This window comes from Micropterus salmoides, unplaced genomic scaffold (assembly GCF_014851395.1).
Source record: "Micropterus salmoides isolate LMB-PRFRI ecotype aquatic unplaced genomic scaffold, ASM1485139v1 Ms_hic_scaffold_10, whole genome shotgun sequence".
Classification (NCBI taxonomy): Eukaryota; Metazoa; Chordata; class Actinopteri; order Centrarchiformes; family Centrarchidae; genus Micropterus; species Micropterus salmoides.
The window spans coordinates 20,954,957-20,977,231 of NW_024040041.1; the positions used below are offsets into that span (position 1 = coordinate 20,954,957).

The following is a 22,275-nucleotide window of genomic DNA, read 5'->3' on the forward strand; positions in this document are numbered from 1 at the left end:
AAATGACCCCCTACCTAAGCTCCTAACTGACACTTTGCAAAGATCAGAAGGAAGTTGCAAAAGAATAAGACCAATTATAATCTCTTCCTTACTCTTTGTGTGTTGATCCCACTGAACTCCCTGTGGGGTGTGAAGCTTCTTCATTTTTAGAACTATTTTGCAGCCTTCCATTAGTCATCTGAGTGGTGTTAATCACAGGAATGAGCAGGCTTTCAAATGTGTTCTCAATGAACAGAGAGCTCAAGAAAATCTGTTGTGAGTGATGATGATGATCAAATGAAATGTTTTTTTTCTTCTTATATAACCATTAGCGCTCTCTCTCTGTTTCTTTCCTTTGCTTCATATCTCTCACAGACACTCTTTCTCTCTCCTTTTCTCCGTCTGCCCAGGTCTCCACCAAGACCCAGTCCTGGAAGTCTGCACTACTCAGATGAGGATGTCAGCACTAAGTACAACGACCTGATCCCAGCAGAGAGCAGCAGTCTGACCGAGAAACCCTCTGAGATATCTGACTCACAGGTAAGCAGTGACCCTGGCTTGCAGCCCATGTCCACCCTATGTCTGGAATAGGCAATGAACTTAAATTAGAAAGTAAAATTCAACTGTTTGAAAAGTCCTCCAGGGCAAGGTCATAGCCTTCCCAAACTCAAAATACTTCTCTTATTCCACTTTCTTTCACTTTTGTCACATTCACTGACAACCTCCATTATTTTTTGTCATAATCACCATTTTTCTAGATGCCAAGACTAGATAGCTGTCTAATTATGAAGCAGAATTTCTGAGGATAAATTAATGACAGTCAGCAAGACAATCTGCCTCAAGTGGATCACCACAAAATTAAATTCCCTCTGTTAGCGTTAGGTTAGTCATGGCTGACATTTATCTGAGTTTTCAAACTGATTTCTCCCATGGGAAGGAAGCACGGGGCTGATTCTCATGTCTCATGCGTCTTGAAATGTCTTCACAACTAATTAATATTCCTCAAACAGGAAATGTTGCGTTAATCTGGGCTGCTGGGTTTCAGCCCCTCATGTGATGATCTGAACGGCTGTGTGCGTGTGTGCATGTGTGTATGTGTGTCTTAAATAGGAAGGTCCAGTGACGATACATGGAGGTTAGAAGTGATGAGGGATGATGAATGCAAAAAGGCAGAGAAGCCCATTGCAGCAGATCGTGAACATCTGTCTTCCCACACTCGCGCCGGGTCTCCCTGGCCAATTTATCTGGAAATGCACAGTCAAAACATTGTTCGACCTGGTTAGAACAAACACTGCTCTCCTGAGTTACACAAACTGGTGTTATTCTTTTCCTCTGCATAGCCTCCCACTGTTTACCTGCCACTTGTACAAATAAATGGAGCTCCAACATCTGCTAAGCCGTAGTGTCTCAATAGATCAGTAGATGGGCAGGCACTTGTCAGATACACAGATGTGCCAAATGTTTAATGTGTGTATGTGTATGTTGTCTGTGAGGGTAATTTGCTCTATCTCTTTTTTTGTCTTTTTTTTTTTTTGCTTTGTTCAGCGTGTTGGAACGGCGACAGGATTCACCCACGCACACATTTGTAACTTACAAGACTGACGGCTTTATATTACAACAAAAGCAAATTAATCCTGTAAACATTGTCTCTGTCCAATTCTAGGACACTCTTGTGTACACTTATCACATGTGCGCTCCACGGGGCTACGGGTGAGCTCCTCTGTGTGAAAGATGCTCACTAGAAATGATGATCTGCCCCATAGAAGTGCACATTAATAGATTTCCACTTCTCTCTCAGTAGATGTACGCTACTGTGTTATGACTCAGTATTGTGCGTTTTGACAGTAAGAGTGCTGTATTAGAGATAGTTGTCATTATTATCCGTAGCAGACATCCTAAACAAATGACTGTTTTTTCACTGTCAAATTGTCATCTAACTCTTTCTCCTGATTGACTCACAGGGCAGCGACAGCGAATATGAGATGGATCAGAGCCGGCAGAAGACCCACTCTTTTGTCAACCACTACATCAGCGACCCCACCTACTACAACTCCTGGCGACGGCAGCAGAAGGGCGTTTCTCGTCCACCGGCGTACGGATACTCCCAGCCCGAGCCCCTGGTGGAACAGGAGTCACGGCAGCACCCGCCACCTGTGCCCCCTTTGCCACCGCTCCTCCCCCAGAGCGCCCCGTCCCCACAGCCCCAGTGTCAGGGCCAGGGTACTCTGTTCAGGTCTAAGGGAAGCCGGACTCCCACCCCCTCCCTGCTGTCCTCCGAACCCACCAGCCAGCACAGCACCCTCTACCGACCCCCCAGCAGCCTGGGCTGTGCCGCTCAGCCACCTACCGCTGGCTTCTCCTCTTTTGTTTGACACACAGCTCTCCTTCCAATAACAACAGGACCCTGAGGACGAGTCTTTGATTTTGTTGTTGTTGGTTTATTTGTATTTTGCTCTTCTTCTTCTTCTTCTTTATTTTGATCTTTTGTTGTTTTTTTCTGTCTACTTGACAGAGTTGTTGCTCAATATTAAGCATTGCAGGCATCTTGAATAGCGTTTTCTCCTCTGTGAAGAGTGTGTGTGTATGATTGTGTGTAGCGCGTATGATTGGTTAATCCATGTAATATGTATTTTATGAAAAGACAATCATTTGACAGTTTTTATGCATTGCTTAAGTAAAATTATTTGAAGGTACAACCATGTAAACAAGGGAGAATAGAACCTGAGGTTCCGAAAAAAGAAAACCTTGTTTTAAAAACACTGTATTATTGTTTAATATGAGAGCTTTGTGGAAAAACAACCACCTTAGCACCATATAGATTATGGACCACTTGGCTTGCTGAGACTGGACAATGGAAAAACCCACTCTAATGGAATAATGTGATGTTTGGACAAAGGACAAACTGATAGTGAGAATTGGACTCTGACTTTGAGAGAGGCACTGGTGGTCACTGTGGCCCTCAGCTGCCTGTGAGTTTCTCACTCTGCCTAATAATTGTTAGACCTGCATTATGTGTTTGCTATATGTACTTGGCTCATATTGTTTACCAGATATTTATATCAATCAGCTTCAAGCTAAACATTTTCAGAACATCGCTAGTGACAATGTTATGAATCACATTAAAGCATTGTGGCACCTTTAACGTAGTCTTGAGAATGTGTTGATTGTGTGCTGGTACTCATGCCAGTAGATATACAAGCTAAAACAACTTTCATAATGTGCATCTGTTTGCTTTTGTGTTATTCCCAGAATATGACTAAGGACCAAAAGCACAAATCTTCTTGGTTCAAATGATATCATCCCATCACAACCACATCACAACATTATGTTGTTAATAGCTGTCAGAAAAGTACAATAATTACTGTCTTTGAACAGGTTACTAAGACATAATTAATAAAAGATGTGATGAGTTTGCATAGTAGGTTTACTAGATGGTTGACCAGATCAAAACTGTCACATTTTTTTCACAACAGAGACCAAACTGAAATCTCTGCATCTTTTTAAAAATGCAAAAATAAAATAAAAATTGTTTTGTGGACACTGCGAAACAGACAACACAAAATTTGTCACTTGCTGACAGTAAAAATTGTAAAGTTTATGTTATGTATTTTACAATCACAGTTTGTTCACAAGGTTGATGGATAACAACAGGACACAGGTATAATGCATGAAATGCACCAATGCTTGTCTTGTGAGATTATGTGTGTTACAATGTAACATGGCATTGATGTGATTACTGAAAATGTGTTTTTATGTTCACAGTTCATACGTATTATTATGATGAGATTTTTTTTTAAAGGATGCTGGATCTTTACTTTAATCTTTACTTTAAAGGTTGAATGGGACTTGCTGAGCTGGAGGTGGACCCGTAGTGTATAAACTTAGACAGTCGTTCCAAAATATCATCTGTCAAATTTCCAATGTGAACATCACTGTATGCATCATGAAGGAAACATTATGGACCTATTCATGGTAGCTCCCTAAAATAAATTATTCTATTTTGTAATGGCTTTTTCTTGATGCCTCATCTGAAAATTTTAGAATAAGGATGGGTGACTTCTGACATATGAGAGAGAGTGAGCTAAAGCTTTGAAACAGTAGTAGTATTAACAAATAGGAAACAGAAACTCAAATCAGTCCTAAGTAGACCTATTTGTATGGTCTGGAAGACAACGTGATTGTAGGTGACACTTGTTCCTACAGTGCAGAAATGACCTGATTCTCTCAGCCACAACAGAGACATAATTGAGATGCATAAGAGCATGAGTTACAGGGAAGAATTTGAAGAAGAACCTGATCCGGTGCAAGCATGCTGAAAAGCTGGGGGATGGTGGGAGAGTGTGCCTGGGTAATCTCCTTATTTCAGGCCGGAAAACATTGATCTTAAGCAAGGGGGGGGGTCATGTCAAGGGTACAGATAGTTGGTGTTGGAAAGTCTTTATTTTCCCAAAAGTTCTAACAGACTAAAAATCAGGCTGACAGAAATTTGCTAAAGTAGATGGATCATCATGTATGGATAATTGATCATTATGCAAATATTGTAAGTTCTGGGTTATTGAATTACATTACAATGATGTGAATCATAGAGGGCAATCTTAAAGGTTTTCCCTATCAAAGTCTGGAATTCAATCATATCACATCTCATGTACTTTATAGCCCAACTCGCTTGCTTTGTAACATTTTAACAGAGTTTTCTTCTGTTCGTATGCCCCCACCCGACACACAAACACACACACAGACTCACAGACACTGCTTCACATCAACAAATCTGTTACATTTTTATATTTTCAGTTCGGTATCTCCTCATGGGACTGACTTATACAGAATGCGTCCTAATTCTGACCGCGCTTGTTGGAGTGTGTCAGAATACATTTGCAACACAGCTAACTCATTTTGACTGATGACTCCAAAATTAGGACAAAATCTGAATGTATTAAATGTAAATGTATGAAATTGGACGTAACAGGATAGTGTCCTCTGGTTTATGTTATTTCACTTGCAGACACAGGAGCGTTACATATCCTCTTCATGACAGTCAATGAAATTCAATGAAAGGAAGGTTATGCACCATAGTCCTAGTTTTGTGAGCATGGGCGAAGCCCTAGAATAGGTTCCACAATAGGCTTTCCCACTATCCTCTGCAAGGCAGAGTGCTGCAATTTACATGTACTTGTTCAACAACTCAGGGCTGTATAGATGTTTGCCATTGTATTTGTCTTTACACATAGTAAATGGCCACTGCCACCCAAATTGTCATGCACAAACTGCAGCAACATGACTAAAAGGTTTATACGTTATATAGGTTTATAGCTTTATTTAGTTAATGGTGAGGCCTGGCCTTATTTTGCAACATCCGCTATGAAATAACAAAGATTGACAATGTGCCAGTTGCATTTTAGCAGTCCTCTGATCCATTGCAGGATCTTGCTGAGGATAGAAATCTTTACATCACACAGCTCCTCATCTCATATACTGGCATCACGACAGCCATGCTGACACTGTAACCGTTGCCAAAATCTCTAACTGAAAGTTCCGGTAGGTTAGAGAGGCCCAAAGAACAATCCTGAAAAAAACTCAACGTCTAACTGGGCATTATTGTAAGCAGATGGTGAAACCAGCAGGGGGAAAGCCAGACAGCTAACAATGTTCCTGAATGTCCAAAATGCCACAGCTGAGAATGGACTTTATGAAAGATTCAAAAACATCAAACGCATTGTAAGGCAAATACTGAGACACCGCTGCACAAACATCCTCTGAACAGCGCTGTCAAAGCTGCCAATGTAATACACAAAGCTGCAACAATGTGAGAATGTTTTAGTATTGCACCAGCAGCGCCTCAGACTGAGCAGCCCCCATACATCAGTGCGTGAGGAAGAAATAATTTCCCATATTAGCCTTTAATGTAAATCATCCACAGATATTGATTTTTTTTAACTAATGATAGTTCACCTATTTTCAACTTACTGAGCACTGAATGCGTGGAATTGGTGTGTTCCCTCAGCACACCAGGATCAGGACCAGGAGAACTAATCTAATTACAAACCAGCTGCATGTAAATTCAGGTTTTACAGTTGCCGGGTTATTGCAGTGTCTGGAATTGAGTTATTTGATTTCCTGACTTAACTAGATTTCAATTACCAGATTTGGAGAGAGAGACGGAGAAAGAGAGAGAGAGCGAGAGAGCAACAAACATCCAGTAAGCACACACATTTAATATTTATTTTAAGGGTATATCTGCCATTTTAGTAGAGTGGTAAAAGTAATACTGTCGGACAGTGTTGGAAAGTAACTAAATACAGTTTTTGGCTTCACTTTTGGGGAGCTGTCATGTCGTCCATCTTTATATACAGTCAAGGGCCTTAACAACAAAAAGATCAGCTCAGTTCTCTTTGTTAGTACCAAAGAGCCGTTGAAAATAATTGGATCGTTCCCATAAGTGATTCCAGACCTTTTCCGGAAAACCACAAGGCTAAGTTTGCTCCATAGTCTTGAAGAACGGCTGACAGAAATACAATGTGCCCTGACAAAAAAAGTAACCCGCTAATACTTTTTCCCTAGGAGCACAGCTTTGTCGTTAATTGCTGCTTGTCCTGTGAAGCAGCCTACAAGCACAGTAGTGTAAATAAACACAAACATGCATGCTCACTTCGACTTGCACATAATTCTGTGCGGTGAGTGGGTTCATTCCAATTAATGGCACCAACTACTTACCAACACATTGGTGCTTTTGGATGCAGGTAACTAAGCTCGGAAGTTCACTTTATCCAACAAAGCGGAAATAGTCAAACAAATTGAATGTAAACAGAAATAAATATTCCCTAGCAGCACACCTGTGTCGTTAGCTGGCAGCTATTGTGAAGCACAATCAATATAAGCGCAGTATAGCAAATGAACACGAACGCCCACACTCACTTCATCTTGTAACAATGTGCACATAACTCCATTGTACACCCCACTTACTGGCAGTTCCCACTTTTTAAAGTGAAATCCCAATGATTATGTTATTGCTTCCAGCAAATTCTCCTCTGTTGTACCCCCCTGATGGCGCCAGTTGACTTCCTCCCGCTCACTGCTGTCCTTTATAAATCGGCAGGCTGAGCGTGAGCTGAACAACAAACAAGCATCCTTGTGGATACTTGAAAAGGAAAAAACAATCTTCACCCACTTCAGCCTATAGATGTGCTCATATCCTCTCCATTTGACTCAGGCAGCTCAAAGTCTGATGCTAATACGTTTGTACTTTTACTTGAGTAAAATGTTAAACGCATGACTTATGTGTAACCGAGAATTTCTATATTGTGGTATTGCCACCTAAGTCGAAGATCTCAGTACTTCTCCCACCACTGCTTTAGGGGGCATCAGTGTGTCAAAAAAGTAGCTTATAAAATTTTAACACAGCTTGATCCTGGACAAAAGGCCACTGCAGTCAAATCCTCATCATAAAGAGCCTTGTTCTCACATCAGCTGGTGGGACAGACCATACTGGGAACATAGCCAAAGGCAGGAAATAACTTTTAAATGTGTGTGATAGACATTCTCCATGCAGCAGCTCATTGTATTATGGAGAGAACAGAGTTTTTAAGAATAGCAAGGGTACGTTATGAAATGGCTTTAAAAGACAAAAGTTAATAGTCATTCTATCCAGGTAGTGGAGGATTGACTTTTGCCCTTTGATAATTATCAACCATTCACACATTCCGTTCTCTTGAGCTCAGGGTGAGCATGCACAGCCTTGGGGTGTGCCATGGCTGCTTCCCTCTCATTTCCATTGCAAAGGTAGGCTACTAATGAGCGGCCACATGGCAGAGGGCAGCTGGTCGTCCTGGAATACACATGGTCAAAAGAAATGGTTCACTCTCTCCGAAAGGACTTCAGTGATCACAGCATGTGAGAAATAAGTGAACATTTGTGAACATCTTTCCTAAAAGTTTAAATAATTTGACTAAAATGTTTTTTTAATAGACAGGAAAGCAGAAAGACACAACTTAAATTACAGCTATTTTAAACTGCACCTAATTGCCCTACCTTTTGCAAGCTTATAGTGCTTAAAGTTAACTTAAATTGTGTTTTTGCAATAAAAGATCCACAGTTACAAAGTCCTGCATTGTTAACTTTATATGCTATCCCCAGTGTAAAATTAGTGAGATGTCTCCCCTACAGTAAGTACATTAAAATGTACTATAGGGCACTGCAAGAAGGATGTTATTTTCTCTTATTTCCTTTGGAATGTTTGGTGTTCATGCATATTTTCCCTCTCAATGACTCATCAGCTCTTTATCCTCAGCCAAGCAATTTGTAATAGTGAAGGAGTATAAACACAACACTGAAACAGCATGAGGTGATGGTATTAAAGTTTTTATAATGATTTATTTTCCTTGTTTCTTTTTCATGCTGTGTCACACCTTTCAGAGTGAAGGAAATTAGATCGAGCCTGTCTGAGAGGCCCCATGCTGGCATCCTGTGTCTTTAAGGAGCAACGCAAAGAGGGCGTGTTCACGCGCACTACTACTGAGGAAGGAGGCATAGTGAGTTATTGCGCTTCAGAGAACCAGCACCACTTCTGAGGATGCGGTGACAGCAACGGTAACATTTCTATGAAAAAAAAGAGAGTCCTCTGTGTCTAACAGTGTTATTTGGATTACCAGAGTTGATCCGCGGTTTGCGTCTCCTTTGGTTTGATGAACGCGCCCCCATTGTCATCCTGCTGGGGGCCTAAAAGTGAAGCAGCACCCGGCTTTATGAATGGGATGCTCGGTAAGTGTGTTCGCTTCAGTCTTTGTACTTGCACTTAAACTTCACTACATAATAGGTACATTTGCATTTGTGCATACAGCTCAAATATGTAGCCTAACAAACACAGAGCGGCTATACTGAGTGTTTCAGTAGAGCGCACGGCGTGCTGCCAGGCAGATGACGCTTTTGTGGTCAGCTACTTATTGTTCTCCTGCCATTGACCCACCCAGAATCAGAGCTTTATTGTAATGTGACCGTATCATCCTGATGATTGCAGAAGTGGATTGAGTGCTGCCAAATGGATACTTTTAATGATATTTTATTCTCTCAAGAATTGTATTGTGGAGGCAATTGATGTGGCGAGAATCGAGCATATTTGTCTGCAGCCCCTCAGCAACAATACCAATTTCTCCATAACGTTTATTAGCTTATATGGGAATGTTTTGAAGATAGAATTTATGCATTAACTTCTTTCTTTTTTGTAACTCAACAACTCTCCAAAAGAAAACTCTTATAGGCCTCATAGGAAAACAGATGTTGAGCTTCATAATATTCATAATTAGGCCACACATGTGACGTTTTGAATTTCAATGTGCATAGAGTGAATGTAATGTAGTTGTGTACTATGTACTTGTGTAGTATGTGTACTAATGCACGTTTTTCTCAATATTGATATGTTTTGACACATTTGTTTAAACGTATTCAAGCATACAATGTCTGTTTAGGTTGTAGAGGAAGTTAAATTAGCACATTGACTTGATGACTTGTCCATAATCGGATGACACCAAAAAAAATCCCCACATTACACACTTTCTGCCCCAACACGCAGTGTATGCCTGTCCTGTTTGTTCAGTTCATTACCCATGTACACCAGAGCCATGTTGACTTGGCTGTCCTGCTGAGATTGCCTGGCTTTGGTGTCACAATGGTGTCTGATGAGCTCATTGACTGGGATAATAATAAGGTGATGGACCTTAAGTCTGAAGGTCATTCCATCACCACCATACTGATAAGAACTCCTCAGCAATTGTTTGAGGAGATAATGTTATCAGAGGCCTCTGTTTGTAAGGCAAATTGGGTGGCTTTCTTTATTTTTGTAGGTTTAAATTTGACATTTGACCTGCATTATCCAAAACATGGAGAGTGCGTCGCGTGATGTCAAACTGCTCTGCCCGCACGCTGTGATGGATTTAGGTTTACGACGCAGCAAACAAGTAAGCCTCATCGCCAAGATTTATGTGTCATAGGCTTAACCTGTTTACTTTTTTTCTCCAGAAGTGCCTCTGAAATGCCTTTCAGAACAGGTGACACGTTTTAAACCAGCCTGCACAGGTTCTGCCTCCTCTGCTTTCTTCTGTCTCTTAAATTACAAAGCGTCTAAATGTGTTTAGTGCTTGAAGGTGAAAGTTATCCTTCCTCTGTGTGGTGTTGGACACTGTGCCAAGCATTCTCTGTTATCAGGCACAGCACCATGCAGACAGCATTTTGCTGGCTCATAGCCTAGGAAACGCTAACTGCTCAGAATTTAGTTTAAAAAAGTTTGCAAGTTTGTGCGCCTTACTTTTCATTTCACAGATAATGGGCAGCTGAAAAGCCTTCTGTGGTGGCGCTGAAGTGCAACTTCTAGTGTATTATTTGTGGCCAGTGAGCGGTTAGTCCTGCATCCTTGTTTGAACATGTCTGCAGTTTGTGTGCTCATTTGAGGCAACGTGTGTGTCCTGTCCAGCCCCTTCACATTCCAGGAAATACCAATATAAACTGTTATTTTTTTCCCCCCTGGAATGCCTCTGACTGTGGTGATGGTGAACTGTTGGGTTATTATAGAGAATATGACAGTTCTTTTGAAAGATGTGTAGCATATAAGTAACATGTTATGTTGTTGTCAGTGCTCTTAGTTACTACCACAGTTCTGCAAATGAGAGACCTAACTCCCAGCTCAGTAGAAAATGTGCTAGCTGTAGAAAACATTAATTCTCTCAGTAAACAATTCACGGATATTTTTTGCTAGTTTGACTAGTTCAATTATATGCTGCCACCTACCTGTTTTGTTTTGTTTTTTTATAACGTTGTTGTCCCAACATCAAATTCTAAGGCCATCTCTTATGTCACTGTGTGAATGCTGTGTTTGTTCCTGTGTCTTTTGTTTGGTGGCATTGTTTTCTGGTCTTACCCATTATGCTGCATTGTGACCTGGTAGGCTGGGGTTGTTATATGAGCCAGTGGAAATGTTTATTCTCTTCTACCATCCTGTCTCCTTGTCATTAGTTGTACATATTTGATGGTGTTTATCAGTGTAGCAGCAAAGGGTTTATAAATTTAAACTGCACAAGTGTAATGTCATGTACTGGATTTTGTGACAGCAGTGTCAATATGTGTCACTGTATGAATCCTTCTTGGCTATTTGATTTGTATTCATCCACTTATTGGAATGTAAATTCTGAAAGGGAACCCGTGCACAGTACACTGATTATCCACTTAAGAATGAGAGCATTGCCATACACAGGTCCAGTGGTTTCTTGTATTTTCAAAAAAAGAAAAGAAAAGACAACTCTTTGACAAAAGAAGCCCTCCACTGTTTGATAGCTGCACACTTGGCTTCCCACCAGCCTGTGCATTTTGTTACTTTTCTGCTGTTCTGACGCTATAATTATGGCACTCTCACACTTTAAAACTAGATTCGCCGGATCCCATAATTTCCCTGCATTCTTTCCATTGAGCAGCACAGGTTTCCACTAGAGTCTTTCAAAAATGTAACCACTAATCTTCTGCAGCTCTTCAGAGATACCTGTCCAGTCTGTGTGTCAGTCTGTCCCGGGTGACGATACGGACCCCTGGCCAGAGGCTGGAACTATCATAAGCTGTGATTCAGCCATCTGCTGCGGAGAAGATCCGACCGTGTTCGGCTTCTAAGATAATTATGTCACTGTCTGAACCTGAGGTGCTCCATGCGCTGATTCATGTTCCATTTATGGCTGTTGTTGAACACATACAGTCCCAGCACTCGTCCACGGCCCTGTAGGTTATTAAAACTATGTGTTGATGGAGATATGAGCTGTGTTTGTTTGTGTAGCTCATCAGTAATGCAGCATAATGGCGGACAGTCTTGTTTACATTGGGTGGCCAGGAAGTGCAGGCTGGGTAGATTTCTGGAGAGATGGGAGGGTTTACTGCCTTATTTTCTCCCTGCCCTTCCTGTGGATGTACCCCTAACACGCTAACATATTTCTCAGTGAAACACGTCCTTCATGTGTGGCTGTGTGATCGGTGCTTTTGAGAAGCTGTGGTCTAATTGCCAAGTTGAGGTTACTGGTTTTCTTTGCATTAATTTGTCATATTCTTGCAGTTCTGTGCTCAAACGTCTTTGAGGAGACGGAGACTGTTATTAATGACCTGGAGCTGGTCGTTGACCTTGCAGGTCCAGCTGGATGAAGACAAAAAAGCTGGGGAGGCTTTAGCAGTCTCTCATTACTGGAAACATCCAAAACAGTGTTAAGTAGTTATTTCTGGCATGCTCTTGTGTTGATATCGCCAATGTCAACCTGCTTTCTGCTCATTCTCTCTGATTATGTTCAGACACTCTAAATGCCGGAGTGGAGCCAATTTCTTCACCCCACCCAGCCACCACCACCCTCCATTTGTATTTAGAAGCCATGCCCAGCACACAGATGACGCTGATTTTGAGCAGTGCTGGATGCAAATGCAGTCGCATGTTTATAACTTTTATTTGAATCAGAGACGGTAGCATAGAGCAGGAACAGACAACACTGTGGATAAACAGCCATTGTAGAGCCATAAAAATGATGTGTATCGCTCTCGTTTAGCCCGCAGAATACTCTTCATTCTTGAACGTGTCGAAATGAAGGACAGAATTCTTGCCTTCCGCTTTTTGTGTCTGTAATAAAAGCTGACTGTTCAAAGTGGAGGACAGGAGAGAAAAGAGATGGAGCATTGTGTCTGGAGGCTGTGTTGACTGTAAATGTAAAAGAAACAGGTCATCTCCTCTCCGGTATCCGAGGTCAGCTTGTACACGTTGAGCTGACTGGCTGCAGGCCTACTCTCTACCAGGAATCCTTTCATTGGCTGTCAGGGCTCTTTTGAAAGCTATAGTGTCTGTTCTCTGTACTGGCCATCATCTGTCCATCACTTTTCCTCGCTTCTCATTAGCTAGTCTGATCTGCTTGTGTAGCTAATAGTGACTTTTATAGTTGGTTTAAGTGTTGCTCCATTACTGCAGCTACCATTTCAAACTGATTTAAATGTAACTGTTGTATAATAATTTACTAGTGGGCCTATACTGAATGTCATTTTTACACACTGCTGAGGTCTTGAGTGAGTTTTGTTCTTCCAGCCCAAGCTGTTTACCTCAAATATGCTACTCACTGATCTAAAGATAGCTACAGATTTAGTACTTACTAATATGAAAGCCAATTCAAAAAACCCACAGGCACATTTATTAGCAGGAAAGCTCAAAAAAATCTGTTGCGCTTTGATCCTTACCAAGCAGAATGTCCTGCTGGGTGAGGCGTGACATTAGCATAACAGACCGCCTCACACCACCTTGCCAGGGTAAGGTAAGGCAAAAACACTGATGTGTGAGGTTTGGGGCCTTTCATCTTCTCCTTCCTTTACCCAGAGTTGGTATTCTTGGTTTTTGCAGAAATCAAATTACTATTGAGGTGTTTTATTCATCTCTAAACGATTAATAACATTTATTATTGTCGCACATCGCGCATACGCTGTGAACAAGACGTGATTATAATGGAAAGTGGAGGAAGAGAGAGAAAATAGTGAGGGACAAAGAAGAAAGTGTCCAAAGTATGGGATTATTTCAAGCTGAAGAAAACAACAACTCTGTAATGTCACAGTCCGTCCACCGTAAAACGAAATTTATGTCGCCTCGGCAACAGTACGACTGCACGTTATCAGAAAGCAGCCGGTGTTCTGCCAGCGGACCACAGACAAGCTAACTGTAACTGTAGCATTTAATCACTTAAATCTTGCTGCCGCCGCCAAGCAAAAGTACTTCTTAAACGACTCATCGATGAATCGTTGAAATAATCTATAGAAGCTTCGAATACTAAAATAATCGTTAGCTGCAGCCCTAAAATAATGAAAAATGTGCATCACAGTTTCCTAGAGAAATGGGATGTCTTCAACAGTCTTATTTTGTTTGATCAACAGTTCAAAACCCCACAATGTTCCATTTAAAATGATCTTCACATCTTCACATTGGACAAACTGGAACAATCATGTCTTGCGTTTTTCCTTGAAAAACAATTAATCAATTATAAATTATTTTTTTTAAATGTTACTGATTTAACGTTAATCGTTTCAACTCAACATCAATCACTGGGATAGAATTGTTGGGTCACAAAAAATGAAGCAAACGCGCACAGGCGAAGGTTGGTGTGAACGGGGGCTGGCCAGCAAACCACACCGGGCATTTCCCCATCATGTTCAGCATTTCACAGTAACGGATTTAGGATTTGCTTTGCTCTTTAGGCCACAGAGGATTTACACTGATCAAAATGAGCCCTGGGCTTTCTGGCTCTATTGGAACTGCATGGTGAAGAATGACATGGAGAATTTCATGGGGGGGTCAACAACTTGATCTAAATTCACATAAGCAAACAGCCGTTAGTGCCCTAAATGAGCCATTTAAGGAACCACTAAATCTGGCTTTTATGTAAGTGGGAAGGTTTTATTTGTAATTTTTTCATTAGAGCTGTGTGTTTCCTCCTTGCTGTATTTGTCTCAAAGGGCAGCATCAGCTTGATGCCTGTTGTTCTCTGTCTGCCTGATTGAGAGATGATGTGATTTCCACTGTTTGTCCCCGGGCTGCTCCTTCCTAAATGAGATATTCAGCCCTGCTTAACTGAGTTGCATGGCAGATACCTATCTTCTACAGGCTATTTGTCTGCTTAATTTCTGGTGTGTGTGTGTGTGTGTATGTGTGTGCACATGCATGCGTGTAACAACTACTCTTGCTAGGGTTAAACATATGGGATTGAATGAGATGGTAAGATTGGCGGAACAGTTTCAGATGTCAGTAGGACAGAGGAGACCAGACATTTTTGTCCCTGTTTTTCACTCAGATTTGGGTGCATGTGGCCTCCCACCCCCTAACGTCATTTCACCCTCGGGTCATGCAATTGTCCATCCAGGTCAGTGCCTTCAAATAAGGCAGACGGAAGGCTTTCTGCCACTGTAGCAGCCACCCTCTCCCAGACAGTAGAATACACACTGGACAAATTAAGCACAAACAAGATGCATCAATACTCAATTAGGGAAAATGGACCATTAGTCATGTTTGAGAGTGCTGTCAGGGATCTCTTGTGTATTAGTGTTGACTGGCCAAGTGTGAGAGAATTGGCGAGAAGTGAAAAGTTAAGTTCGTCTTAAACAAAAATTATCCAGGATGTCAAAATCTCTTTCAAACGATGAACAGGAGTCTTGTCGTGCATGTAAATTCAGTCTTGTGATGTTTTTTGTGTGTGTTTGCTGAGCTGTAAAACATTTAATAATTATAAGAGTGGTTTTGAGTCGTAGCTTACGCGTATTGGTTCACTTCCCCTCATGTAGCATATCTCTACAGTTAAGAAATGACTGCAGCATTTCCTTTCAAGATACAAAATTCTCCCAAGTGAATACACTCAAGTCTGATTTAGTGCTTGCTTTTTTCACCACTTACAGTAAAAGAACCAATTTCTGTTTATATCTTTCCCATGTTATTTCTTTGCTTTTCCCTCAGAAGAATTGGGTGTGTGTATTTTCTTCCCACAAAGTAGCGGCTACCATATGATATTTAAGTGTATTTAGAACCCTCCTTAGACGCAAGCTAGGTATTTATATTGATAAATGAGTTATGGGATCTATAAACCAAGCTAACATTACATTCCCATGACATAAATACATTTGGGGAAACAAGTTGGAATATCATTTACCTAAACAGATGTGAAAAGATGAGAGAAGTGAGGAAGCATTGCCAAAGGTTTGGAAACATTCCCAGTGTTCTCAACTTCATCGCAGTGTACGCATGCATGCACTGCTGCTTCATTAAGAAGTTGAGGAATACCACATCTAGACTGGTCCGTCATCTTCAAAATCATATCATTCAAAGGGCTCAAGGTCTGTAGGTCAGAAAAGTGTGCAGTGTGTGTTAGGATTTGAGATGCTTGGTTCCTATTTTGCTGTCAAAATGAAATGATGCAGATGTGCTTTGTTTGCTCGTCCTGTCTGTTTCTGTCCCACATTCTGTGTCTCCAGTGGGCTCTGCTGCAGCCAGACCCTGAGTGTTGAGAAAGTCTGTTTATAAAGTCAATCCTCCCGCTGTGACCCCGTAGTTCCCACGCTAACTGCTGCCTTCTCAGGCCCTTTTCCACTTTTTCATTCACATGTGTGCGTACACACACACACGTGCATCCACGCACACTTACACAAAGATACACAAAGCTGTAAACATAGCAGTGCTGTGAATCAGGTTGAATGTAATTGCTAGAGGCCTGTGCTGCTGCAGAGCTTCCTGAAGTTGATGAAGAACCCATGGCCCTGCATTGGGCACCATTGAGCTTTTCAGTTTGATCCTGTCCTGGGGGGGAGAAGGTAGGCTTTCTCCATCTCTCCTTGTTTCATCCTCTGGTTGTTTTTCCTTGTCTGCTTATGCCACCCAGAAGCAAGTAGTTGTAAAAAACATTGTTTTTTGGCTGGGTGTGAATTATTTCCCCCTCATTTCCCCCCCAAAAAACAAATCAGAACCTGCATCTTCAATAATAAACATTTTTTCTGCGTAAAAAGTGACTGTTTGTGTGTTTTGGCATGGAACCATTTTGGAGTTTTCACAATGTGTCTAAGACTAAGTCAAAAATGCTAGATACCGCTCTACTTACTTTTCTACAGGGGAGAGAGAGAGAGATCGATCCATTTTTACCAATAAAAAAATGAATGGGTGAAACCATAGTAGGCATCAGATCTAAAGGGTGTAGTATCTAAGCTCTAGGTTGACACAGAAGGAGGCCATGTGTTGTGTGCTTGTATGACGCCTGAAGCCTTCTGCAGCCCCTGACAGGAAATGCTGATGCTTGCTTGCAGGAGGGTGTTTCCATGGAAACCAAAGCAGGTGAAGGCATTAACAGGAAGAGAAGAAGTGGCTCAGCTGGCAAAGGCGGGGTGGCTGGGGGGGGCGGAGACAGAAGAACGAGGTCAATGCACTAAAAAGCTTGCCACATTAAATAGCCAAAATCTCCCAACAACACTTCTACCAAAAACAACTCGGACTTAAATATCTTTTGAAGGCTTGCCTGTAAGAAATCCAAAGTCAAGGTTAAGTCACTGTCTGGTTTAATGATCTTCCTGTGTTGGCGTGAGTAAACAAAGAAAGAAGCACTATGTGCAAGCCGAAGAGGTGCATGCTTAAGACTGCATGGTAAGCATTTCCTTCAGGCCTCTGTAACCATAGGGATTTTCCACCCACAAATCAGAGGTGCATGTGTTTTTGTTGTCTGTCTGCAGAAACTGCTTGCACTTCTTTTGCAGACCACCGTGGTAGTGCTCTTTTTATGTGTATTTTATGTTGGGATGTGTTACTAATGAGAGGCCCTGCTTCGGCACCTGAGGAGGAAGCAGCAGTGACTGGCTGGCAGCCTGTGGTGCTGCTGTTTCCTCTGTCTGGGCTGCATGTTTCAATAATGCAGAAAGATGTTTCCTATCACCGGTCAGTCACAAACCACTAGGAGCTTAAACACTGTTGTCTAAGAGGGAGAAGATGGCTCGGTAATATTGTCTCTCGTTCTGATCACAATTTCATATGCGCTTGTCAAAACAATGCTTCTGTGCTCGGTGAATAGCATACCCAGTGTTCATTGTTCTCTGATGCTTGCATAATTTAATTTTTTTGTGGTTAGGAAGATTAGTTCTTGGTCATATACTGTAATCTGTGCAGTCAAGGTTGAGCTTTGCGCCAGAAAATCCCTGGCAGCACTCAACTATCCTTCTCTGATTCTTGTTGGTCTGTGGTTGGTGTTTTTCTCTGTTCTAATGCAGTTTTAAAGCAGAATGCTGTGGTGTTACCCATCATGTTTTTCCAGTGCATTTCAGAGGTCATCTCACAGAGATGTTTGTAGAGTACTGCTTATCATTATGGAGTAGCATAATTGATGGCTTCAGCTCTTGTAATTAGTGGAACATTTTGAAATTCCTAGAAATGTTTTTATTTACTTTAATAATCAGCCAAATGTGAATATAAAGATGTAGTATAAAGATGTCTTTAGGTTGGCCTTATTTGACTTAAGTTGGTTTATTTTTGACATCCGTAAATGTGTGTGTGGCATGGAGATGCTATAGAGCATGTTTTCTGTTAGTAAGCGGGTTCAAATATTATTTCATGCTGCTTTTTTTTTTTTTAATGTGCACTCCTTTGTGATGGATGTTTTTACTTAGAATACCTTCTTTTATTTAAATTGAAGTATTAATTTATGAGCAAAGTTACATTTTAAATATGTTATGTGTAATTTATTCTATTTTCATTTTCAGGTTCCCGGGCTGCCTGCATTTGAGGAGTGTCAGTATTCATTCCAAGGTCTCTAAGAAGGATTATATTTAAGAATTTGGAAGTTCTTTTTGTTGCCCGACTGCATCTTTGACTTAATCTCTGTGCAAAAGAAAACAGCTGATCAGCCACCATGCCAATCCTAAAACAGCTAGTTTCTGGTTCCTCCCAGACCAAGCGCCGCTCACGCATGGATCTGACCAGGGAGATGATCAGTGCTCCACTGGGTGACTTTCGCCACACCATGCATGTAGGCCGCAGTGGTGATGCGTTTGGAGACACCTCCTTCCTCAGCACCCGTTCAGGGGAACCACCCTCTGAGACCACATCCCACCCCAGCTCTCCCCGGCCTGGCCTACTGTCTCGTACCTTCAGGAGCAGCAAACGCTCCCAGTCGGTGACCAGAGTGGACCAGCACAGAGACAACGCTCTGATAGCCCACGCTGGGTCACCTACCTATGTGAAAAATGCCATGTCTCTGCCCTTCCTCAATGACGACGACAGAGGGGACAGTATGGTGGCAAAGAGTTTGTCCTCGAGTCCTTTTAAGTACCAAGGGGACGTGGATGAGAGAGGTGCAGCTGCAGCTACTCACTTCCTGGAACTAGAAGAGCGAAGCTTTGGTGAGCTGACCGAGCTTCCGGAGACCCCCCACCACTATGGCGGTGGCATGAAGCATGCTGTGTCAGTAATGTCTTTCCATGTCGACCTGGGGCCCTCCATGCTGGGTGACATCCTGGGGGTGATGGAGAAGGAGGACGACGATCTTGGCTACGAGGAGGGCAAGAGCAGCGAGGGCCGTGCCTCACCACCTCTCAGCTCCCACGGCGAGGAAGAGGATAGCGTGGAGAGAGAAAAGGATGAGCATACAGAGGAGCCGATGGAGGCAGAGGAAGAAGCAGCAGAACTGCAGCAGCAGGCCTCCATGCATCCAAGCAGCTCTATTGATCTGGGGCCTGAGAATGGAGGGCCCTACACACCAGAGTACACTCCTGAGACTCGGCCCAAACACTTGCAGCATCTAGACAGCTGCTCCATGTCCAGCTCTGGTTCTGCTGCTCTGGATGAGAAACCAAACAGCCAGACCTATGCAGGAGATACAGACAGCGCCACCTTCAGTGCCCCGCCAGAGGAGGAGAGCAACTTCTCCTCTTTCTTGGAGGATGAAGACGATGAGATCCGCGTATGAGATTCCAAAGCCTTCTATGAAACTAGCAAGTCCTTTGACAGTGTGGATTTGCACTTGAACAGAAGTAAGACACTGTCGTCGGTTACTGTGGGTATGGAACTGTGAAGAAGACACGGAGTACTCCTACTTTGTAGGTCTGCAAGGAGAGAGTGACTGCTCCTTTAGGACAAGCCCAAACTCCATCTGTCAGAAAGCCTTACCCTCCACGTTCTGTTTGTCTGTCAATCTGTCTGAGGGAACTGACATGGAAGAGCAGCCACTTTTTGAATATGGAACATTCCAGAAGTAAGCAGGGAGGATGAGTTGGAAAGAAACTTTTGTAGGAAAAACACTTTCCACAACTAAAGCTTAGTTCACGCTTTGCTCTCTCTCTCTCTCTTTCCCTTCTCACTTGATGTGTCACATGTGCTTTTTTTTCATTTGGTTTGCCTCTCTCTTCTTGCACTTTCTCTCTCTGGCTGCGGGACATCAAGAGGCCTGAGCTGAACAGAAGGCCTCTGTCACCACAGGATCACTGGTAGGTATCTTGTCACAATAAAGGGGACTGTGTTTGGCACTGGAGTGTGAAGCCCTGCCTTGAGCCTCTTTCATCTTAAAATATTATTGTAAAGCGCCATAGATCTGTCAGAGTTTTCTCCCTTATGTAACTCGGGCTCCTTGTGACGCTGCTCAAAGGCTGCCATTTCCTGCTCTAATACTGGACCACAAAGCCCCAAGCCCTAAATTCTCTTCTGTTTTTGATTCACTGTGAGCGCCACACAGGCTTAGCCTCAGTTTGAATTTGAGAAAAGCAGGGATGAAAGGTAATGGAGACGTATTGGCCTGCATTAAAGCATGAAGCATGGTGTTACTACAGGAAGCCAGAGGTGTGAAGAGCATTGTGTGGCGCACTGGAGGAGGACTGTGCACTGTTTGTTTTCTCTTTTCCAATGAACAGATTTTTTTTTTTTTTGTTGAAAAAATCCATAATGATGATGATGAGCAGATTTCCGTAAACTGACATGAATTGGCCTACTTCCTTCTAATCTGTTATTTCAAGTTGAAACTGAAGAGTCTGATAACCACTTCCTTCCTTGTTTTTATACATTCGAGCAGCTGCAGTGGTGCAACTGAACCTTGTAAAATATGTTCATCCTCATTAGTCCAGGGGCTGCCTTAATGTGTAAAACAATTTCCACTACTACTCACGAGCAGGGCTTTGGGGTATGCATTATTGAAAAATTAGTGTACCAGCAGGAACAGTTAAAACGGAAACTACTCACATTTGGTAGTTAAAACCTGTTGTTTTTATCTTTGATTTAAAAAAAACTTTTGCTATGTTTGTGTTTCTGTTTGAAGAGTGGATGAAAAAGAAAGACGCAGCCAGCAATAGATGCAAGAGCATCGAGAAAAGATTGCTATTTTTATGCAAGTTGCATAGTCATTGCAGCTTGACTGTATCTCTTGCATCATTAAAAGCCATGGCCAGAAGTATTGAGGCTTAGTTGCGCTGATTGATTTCACTGCCTTAACTGAAACTGACAGATGTGCCAAATAATTAAAATAATTTTAGTATGAAGCTCACTTTTGGGAGAGCCTGTCAACTCTGTCTGCCACTTCTTTCTCTGTATGGGTAATCGCTGTTGAATTTAAGACTGAGTTCCAGCTTGAAGCTTAAAAAAATAAATAAAATGGTGTTCTGAGATGTGATATCATGCAGGAGGAAAAAGGAGAAAATGAATATGCATAACTGGATATTTATATTTTCAATCACTCAAACACTACATAATATATTCAGGTAATTTCTAGGTTTAACAATTTGGTGCGAATGGGAAGTTGTCTGTGTTCTTTCTGTATAATTTTGTATATTATGCCTTACTGTTGTCATCTTTACTGTAGATTTACAGCTTTTTCCCCCTGTATTATTCAAAAATAACCTATATTTTTCAATAAAAGAAATCCTGAACATCTTTACTGCTGCATATTTTATTGCCAGTTTGTCTCAGTGCATCAGAAAATAATGCAGCAGAAGTGCTACTCAATCAGCAGCATTAACAAAGGAATTCCTTGAGTGCCTTCTCTGTTTCCTGTCACTATTCTCTGGCTGTCCCAGAAGAGGAAGGAAGGAAGGAAGTAATTGAGGTCTAGTTGGATGTGTCTCCTAAGTATATAGCTATACAAGCTGATAGTGATGTGATGACTCATTAGTAAATGTGAGAGAGAGAGAGAGAGTCTAAATGTAAGGCTTAGTTTAAAAGCTGTGCTGTCTGACACCCCCATGATGCAGCTATATTCTCATCATTGGAAAGAGTGAAAGATGGATGGGGGGAGGAAAAGATTATCATTTTGGAGAGTTGCATTCATAAACGGTAATGACAGGTAATTGTTCTCACCCTGCTGATTGGAGGATGGATGAGTCTGGCAGTCACGTAAGACCTGGATCCTGCTCATCTTCATGAACTCTGAGCTCTTCTGTCACTTTTGATTTTACAGACTACGCTCTGGCTCTTCACACACGTGAACCCCTCATGGCTCGGGCAAAGTTTATTGCGGTCTCTTTTGTTAACACTTGGGGCAGACAGTTCAAGGTCTCACCATGCATCCCGCCACATTAATTCTGCATGCGGGCAACACTCCATTCTTTGGTATTATTTTTTTTCAGTTCCATCGCCGTTCACCTCCAGTTTTGCGGATGTTCAATCTCCCTACACTTTCAGTTTTTCACAGTCACATTATACCAGAGTCCAATCTGCCATAGGGCTACAAAAGGTCATTATTCTTGCACTTGTGGTAAGAACAGGCCATTTATATTGATTGTTGTGGTCAATACAGACCAGTGGGGTTAATGATT

General features: G+C 42.0%; 2 protein-coding genes across 8 annotated transcripts in view; both read left to right on the forward strand.

Moving 5' to 3' along the window:
• LOC119890675 (protein sidekick-2-like) overlaps positions 1–3,985 on the forward strand; it is an 85,464-nt gene extending 81,479 nt beyond the window's left edge. For all 5 annotated transcript variants that reach the window (XM_038702043.1, XM_038702056.1, XM_038702050.1 and 2 more), the window contains exons 44-45: positions 390–519; positions 1,941–3,985. In XM_038702043.1, the coding sequence (XP_038557971.1) occupies positions 390–519; positions 1,941–2,351 (541 nt within the window). In that variant the 3' untranslated portion in view covers positions 2,352–3,985. The remainder of the gene's footprint in view (positions 1–389; positions 520–1,940) is intronic.
• A 4,507-nt stretch (positions 3,986–8,492) lies between these two features.
• Positions 8,493–21,398, forward strand: cdc42ep4a (CDC42 effector protein (Rho GTPase binding) 4a). Of its 3 annotated transcripts, none has more exons than XM_038702084.1 (2): positions 8,493–8,733; positions 18,241–21,398. In XM_038702084.1, exon 2 carries the CDS (start codon positions 18,390–18,392, stop codon positions 19,443–19,445), a length of 1,056 nt encoding a protein of 351 aa, XP_038558012.1. In that variant the 5' UTR covers positions 8,493–8,733; positions 18,241–18,389; the 3' UTR covers positions 19,446–21,398. The 3 variants fall into 3 exon arrangements, with proteins under 3 accessions (XP_038558012.1, XP_038558017.1, XP_038558024.1); XM_038702089.1 differs by lacking the exon at positions 8,493–8,733 and adding an exon at positions 8,777–9,926; XM_038702096.1 differs by lacking the exon at positions 8,493–8,733 and adding an exon at positions 15,119–17,134.
• Positions 21,399–22,275: the final 877 nt, after the last annotated feature.